Here is a 7,308-nt window from a genome sequence, read left to right on the forward strand (position 1 = left end):
TCGGTGGCTTGGTAAAGACCATCATCACGGAAGATTCGGTATCGAGAGCCAACGGCTTGAATCGACTGAATTGGATCTCCACGGCGTTTAGCCAAGTAAATAGCTCGCCTCTGTGCTCTTTTCCGAGCGGCGTCCATCATATCGTGCACCTTCTTCTCCGATCTTCTCGCTTCGTGCCACATCTTGTTCTCACCTCCTTAGTGGTCGTCTCTCTAAGCTCAGAAACCCTAATTAACCTCTTCGGAATTGGGGAAAATTTCTCAGGTGAATTTTTTACGATACTTTTTATTTTTATTTCCGGCGACTAATTTTGCAGTGAATGTGAACCGTTCGATTCCAGGGGGGTAATTAGATCTGCGTTTTGTCCACGTGTCAACTATTAGGCTATGCTTAGCGCTTAAGTGCATAAGATTTTAGATGGAACCCTTCTGTCTCTCCGAGAGGTTTACTAGTTTCTCTTTTATATTTTTTAATATGTAATTTTGTGCAATATATTTTGTAGATTTTTATTTTTTAAGCATATTTGTTTTTTTAAGGCTAATCACTTAGATGACCAACTTTTTGAACGCGTACAAACATGTTGCATGCGATCGAGTGAATTAAAGCCATAATATGATGCAGTTTGAAAAAAGAATCTAGATAGTATACTGCAATTTGAAAAAGAATATATAGGGAAAATGCGTAATTTTGTTTTTTTTTCTAAAAACCCATAGTATACTGCAATTTGAAAAATAATATATAGGGAAAATGTGTGTTTTTGCTTTAAAAACCCTTAAACCGGTTGTTGAAGGAGACGTGTCGCGAGTTAAACGTCATTTCATTCTTTAATTATTCCAATAATTGTTTTTTAGAACTACAATTTGAGAGAAAAATAAATTAATGGTGGTGCCCAAAAAATTGTGGAATCTGTGACTGATCATTTTTGTTTGTTTGAGGTGAGTGTAGTGGCAACGTATGACGTTGACATATGGAGTACATAATAATTACATTATAGAACTTAACCATAAAGATTAGATTGCATTTTATATCCCATTAGTTAGACCACTTGGTTTGAGGTCATGAGAAGAACATATATTGTTTTTATGTAGTTTCAATGTTAGGTGGTACCATTTATGATTAGAGGTTGCAAGGAAATTTACATTTAAACCAGATTCGAACCCGCGGTACATCCCGGATCAAATGTTTTATAATTTTTAAGTTTTAATTTTTTATGTTTATTACTAAGTGCATTTTAGTTTGTAATTATTTAATATATATTTTAAAAATACAAATAATTTTAGTTATAGTATGAGTACTATTTTAAAAGTTTATTATTTTCATATAATTATAACCTTTTAATTAAATTGTATATTTTGGGTTTTTTTTGGGATACAATAAATTGTTTGGTGTTTCTAATTATTAATTTATATATAGTGTGAAGGTTTGTTTCTGTATTTTATTTGGAAATATATTTTGGAATATTTTCCAAATCATTTGTAAAGCATTTTGTAATATGGTAATGGTTGTATATTCAGACAATTATTTTGAAAATTTTAAAAATATAATATGATCATGCATATTTCGATTGGAACAAAAAAATGGAGACAAAAAAAAACAACAATATTATATTCATAGATTTAATACCCAATGGAAAAAAAAAGATCCAACTAAAAATAGCAAAAGAAATTAATTTTTGTTGTCCTTCTTGAAGGTCTATCTGGATTTTTAAAGTTTTTTCCTTCGTTTTTTTAATCCGGTAGGCCGGTACACCGCGGGAAAAAAAATTAGTATATTTTTTTTTTAATTTCAATTTACCATTTATTGTATTTGCATGTAGATGATTTTTCACTAAACTATGATCATATTGCATGGATGATGCATGTCGTCTTTCAAAATTGTCAAATTAAATAGGCTATGTAACCCATCTCTATATTAAAAAAATGTAAAAATATAAACCATAATATAAAATTGCATTATGCTTTCTTTTTTATAAAAAATGTATATATTAGGATGTATAGTAATATAATTCTACAAAAATGGTGTTTTTTTTATAAGTGAAAGAAAACTTCGAATGCAAAAGTTAAAAGGTGTAATAACTTCTTTCATATTTAATTTTTAGCGTATTGTTCAAAAAACTTAAGTTGAGAAGTAAAAGCTAAATTAATGTTTGTATCGTTTCTGTTCCCATAATTTCGTTTTTTTAAAAACAAACTAAATGATAAAATTTGAATAAACTCTATGAGTTTGAGTTATTTTTAAGCTGCCACATATCCCCATCTTCTCTCATTCATTTTGGGAGGTACTCCGTACTCGTGAGTCGAGTCCCGCTGATGCAACCAATAGCAAACCAATCTTCATCATGTGATGTAATACAAAACACACACGAAGGGTATTTGAATGCCTCAACATACAATCTTCATTAGGGTGGTAACTCACACTTAGGTTGTATATCATCTACCAAAACGAAAAATAGACAGACAAAAGAAGTTTTTCAGATTAATACTAATCAAAAAAGTTTTGAAAAAGTTTATGAAATGAAAAAGTGAAAATTTACCAGTAAATCATGAGCTCAAAGTTTTGATACCACTTTTGGATTTACCGGATCCCAAAAGAAAACAATTTCATCCTCTAATCCTCCAATCAATGTAAACAATCATTACTTATTAGTGTTGTAACTAAGATGGTCTCCATATATATACATCATTAAACCCTTCAACAAAAAAATAGTATATAGATATACCTTGTTCATAGTTTGCAGTTCAATGGATAACGCATTTTGTGGAACGAAAACCATCAAACACATAATCTCAACTCTCAAGTCACGTTTGTACACAACTATGAACCTGCAAAAGAGAAAAATCTGAATATTCATGTTCAACAATTTATTCAAGCAGATAAACTTATCATTTCAGTAAGCACGAACTGAAATAATTCCATACCCACGAAGTTGATCTAGTCGGTCCTCGAAAATAGTATCAGAGTAAATTGCAGAAGTGGAGATTGCTTCAAGTATAGCTTCTTATTATATTGGATATACTAATCGTTCAAGTATACCTTCTTATATATATATAAAAGATTACTTGTGTAGGGTTTTGATTGTATCGGTTTCAGAATATTCTGGAGAGTAATTAGGAAATCTAAGATATGATTGACCAATCAAACAAATCGAACAATTACAATGAATGATAAACATGTTTAAAGGAAAATTACAAAATTTTAATGTAACGATAGAAATATTCCTTTTAAATATTTATTGTAGGAGGTTCTAGATTCTTTTGTTTAGACAATATTTATAGCATAGAATATGTAGAGAATATGCTTAATTGTTAGTTTAACGTTCATTTTTTGTTTGTCAACGTTTCACTAAAAACCAACATAGGCCTGTGAAAGTACAATTGGAATAAAGCCTCAAGTTAAAATAAAAGATTACATAAAGCCCAGTACTCGAAGACCAACAAAGAGATAAAAGATTATATATCTCCAATGACAATGAGACGTGTGTCTCACCACGTGTTTCTTGAGCTATCTTCACGGAAAAACTCCACCAACAACAACCGTCGGGCCGAAGCTCCAATATTTCGATGTCCGATGATTCCAATTAAGAAAAAAACTTGACACAACCAACTTTTCTTCAATCCCAATTGAGAAAACTCCGTCCTTGAGACATCGCCATGGCAAGATGAACAATTCATCTTTAAGTCCAAAATATTAGCCTCTCTCAATCTTGCTGCCTTCGAGAAGCTTTTGGTTCAATAACATATCTTACTGCCTGCGAAAAACAAAAAAAAAAGACAAAATAAGCATTCGAACAAAGTCGGCATGATTCTAACTAAGTCGGAATTTATTATTGTAAAAACGGATATAGACAATCTAAACATCATCGACAGAGACAAATGTATTTTTTTTTATCCACTAAACAAAAGCAGTTAAGGATCCGATTCATTAGGATATACACGCGGATCCATTAACAATTTTTTAACAATACAATTATGCCCTTTCTAATTTCAATAAAGTATCTCAAATATAACTAAATCAGTGGCAATTTTAGTAATTAGTTAAGACATTTTGGACATTCTTTCATTTGTACTTCTCTTTTAATTACAAGAAGATACATCCTTCTTCTTTTTTTACACACTAATTAGGATTATATTCCATGTATATTTGCATTGTTTTTATATCCCCAAAACGTTTTTTTCCTTGACAACATAAGATCTGTTTTTTTTTTGAACAAAACAACATAAGATCTGTTTATAATGTTAAGTTTTATATTGGACTTTGAATGTGTTTATGAACAGTTTACGCCGACTCAAAAGTTAAGATGAGAATATGGAAAAAGCAAAGTTTAAAAGTTATGATGGGAATAGGGAATGGAACTCAAACATTCTAATGCCCCAACAAACGCAATTATATTATTACCAGACTCATCTTTCAAGTTCCATCAGAAAAAAAAAGATTCGTGGGAAACAAAAGACATACGTTTTAGATCGATGTTTCTTTCTTTGTGGATGTTTCTTGACGCGTGTCAATAGTACCCACCATTAGTCTGACTTAAGTTGGTTTTGGTCAAGAGGTCATTTATCCTCATGTCACCCCAAAGGTCCAAAACATAGAAATGAGTTCGAATTTTGGATAGTAGAACTGAATAAATGCTCCAAAACTGGCAATGAAAAAGAAGACCGAGACATTTAGTTCATTGAACTTGTTGTAATGGCCTGAAGATATTTATGATAACGAAAGTTAACGTGATTGTGTTTTTTTGGTCCAGTAGTTTTCCAATTTTTTTCTCGAATAAATTATATATAACATATAGTTGTTTGTGTTAATATTGCCGATGCATCCTCATCCGCACAATACATATGTTATTGATAAAAACAATCCTTTAACTAGAAGTATAAGAAATAATTTTGTGTACTTGTGCAGTTGCATTTATTTTATTATGTATTTTTCCTTTAAATTAGTTTCATACATTTTGTACTTTTGTACTATCCAAAATACATAACAAATTGGAACCGTCATACTTATTTAATTATCCCATAATATCAGAATAATATCATTACTTTGTTAGAAAATACATTATATGGTTCAACGTATGTTATTCTATAATTTGTAAGTTAAAAAAACTAACGTAGAATTGTTAATACATGTTTCGGTGCTTTCCATCAAATTGGATAATTATCACCAAGTGAAATTGTTTATTTCCGACTTTTCTATGTGGGAAAAATGCTCTCTATCCGTGCCGTGTACACAATTTAACAGAATACTTCTATTTAATAAAAAGATAATAGTTCGTTATTATGAAATGTGAAAGAGTATACAATTCTAAAACGAGATACTGATACCTCAATTTGAGTGTAAACGAAAAAGTAAAAAAGCCCTATGAACATGAAAAAGGTTACACGCATTTGTTTTGTTTTTTTGGACAAACACTCGCATTTGTTAAGGCCATCATTAACAGGAAATCTTTTACATTAATTTTGGGTATAAAAAAATAGAAAAAATTCAAACAGTAGAGGAACAAACAGATGAACGATTTTGAGCAAGATCTGGTCTTAAGCATTGATCTTGATATTTTTCTCTCTTGCTCTCTCTTACTTTATTATAATATTATTATCTCATTATAATATTATTATAATTACTTTAAAATCAGTTATACCATTAACGATGCCCTAATATATGGTTTTTAACTTTTTATACATAACTGGAGCTCTTGGCATTGATCTTTCAAAATAAGTATACTCAATCATGCATGAACCCGGTTTATACATAATAGAAGAATTGTGGAATATAGATAAAATCTATGGAATAAAATTATCATTTAACCCAAAAAAATTACATTATAAAATTTCGTCTTTTTTTTTTGTAAAAAAGGGAGACATATATCACGATTGAAAAATAATTACAAGATTGATAAATATCACGAAATAAGTTAACCAATATGCAAATTAGCAATTATAACCTTTAAAATAGACGATGTGTTTGAAGTCCATATGAGTGTACATGCAACAATCCACAATTTTTCACACGTTGGTTATTGCCTTTTTTGACTAAAATAAAATAAAATATTTGTTTATTTGCAGAATCAGTTTTAAAATTCTTATAATTAATTGAAAAATAATTTACAAAATATGACATGTTTTTGTTGAAAATTACATGACTCTTAAAATAATTTTCTTATTTTTATAATAAATAAAAAAAGAATTCCAAAATTCTTTCCTTTTCTCACCAAACTTTATTATTATTTTAATATTATAAATTTATAACCAAAAACAACATCTGCTTTTTATGCTATCGTAAATATGGTTATTTACACAAATATAAAATAGTCAATTAGCTAATCCTATTATGAAATTTTATGTATTCATTGTTACATTAAGTTTAACAATTATTAATTTGGATTTGCATGGATATCTATTTTTATGTTTATGAAAACGCATGCCATTTTTTTCTCCAACGGAGACTTGCATTTACGCAAATTATTAAATATTTCGTAAGAGTCCAAGACCTTATAAGAATTACCGTTTTTGATGGGTACGATTATATTGCCGTGGTGGTATGAATGTCAGTGAGTAGTCCCAATAATAAAATGCGGATAAATTAAAGCCATAGGTGTTGGAAATAAATCCAAGAAATGAAAACGTAAGATGTCGATGGTTTTTTAAGAACTTGAATTTGTCACGACTCATACGTTAAAAAATATTATCCAAATTGTTTAGTCTAAAGATACTATTGAAAAGAAAAGGTAAATGAAGCTCATTGGTACCCCAATGTGAATCGGAAGGGAAAATGTGTTAGGTGAACACAATTAAAAAATTACAAAAGAAATATATTAGCAACAAGGCAAATAAAACCAAAGTCGCAAATTCTATTATACAAATATCTTTTTTTTGTCTCCCCGTCATATTTGAAAAACATTACATATTCGTTAAATTGAGAAAACTTTCTAGATGAAGAGAAATAGTAACTCATGGATAACAGTTGCACAAATTACGAATAGAGATATATATTCAAGGGAGTGAAAAAGGAAATCATAATTCAAAAGATAAGACCTTTTGAATATTTTATTTTGATAAGATGAGTATATGTATTTTTATTTATTTTATTTTTTTAAAAGAGAAGAAAGAAGAAAAGATGTTTCTTAGAATTTCTAGAAGCAAGCATCCGTTTTTTTCTCTTTTAATTCTTTTCAAAGGTAGGGGCCTACTACTACAATCGAGGATCTATAAATTCTCTACGTTATAAAGACACAACTTCGTGATAACACTTAACTAGTAGTTTCTTTCTTTTTTACTTACTTGTTTTACATACAGAAGAAAAAAAAAAAAAAAAAAA

The 7,308-nt window shown here is 29.3% G+C and overlaps 1 protein-coding gene and 1 long non-coding RNA gene across 2 annotated transcripts in view; both read right to left on the bottom strand.

The window, feature by feature from the left end:
* LOC104716412 (CLK4-associating serine/arginine rich protein) overlaps window positions 1-301 on the bottom strand; it is a gene marked incomplete in the record, with an annotated part of 3,238 nt that extends 2,937 nt beyond the window's left edge. The window contains 1 exon segment of the mRNA XM_010433786.2: window positions 1-301. Coding sequence (XP_010432088.1) covers window positions 1-182 — 182 coding nt within the window.
* On the bottom strand, window positions 2,158-2,999 carry LOC104716413. Its single transcript, XR_756038.1, has 4 exons — window positions 2,919-2,999; window positions 2,720-2,822; window positions 2,534-2,607; window positions 2,158-2,433 (listed from the first exon to the last, which is right to left on the bottom strand). It is a non-coding gene; the product is annotated as an uncharacterized LOC104716413 (long non-coding RNA).

The sequence above is a fragment of the Camelina sativa genome, chromosome 10, assembly GCF_000633955.1.
Source record: "Camelina sativa cultivar DH55 chromosome 10, Cs, whole genome shotgun sequence".
Lineage (NCBI taxonomy): Eukaryota > Viridiplantae > Streptophyta > Magnoliopsida > Brassicales > Brassicaceae > Camelina > Camelina sativa.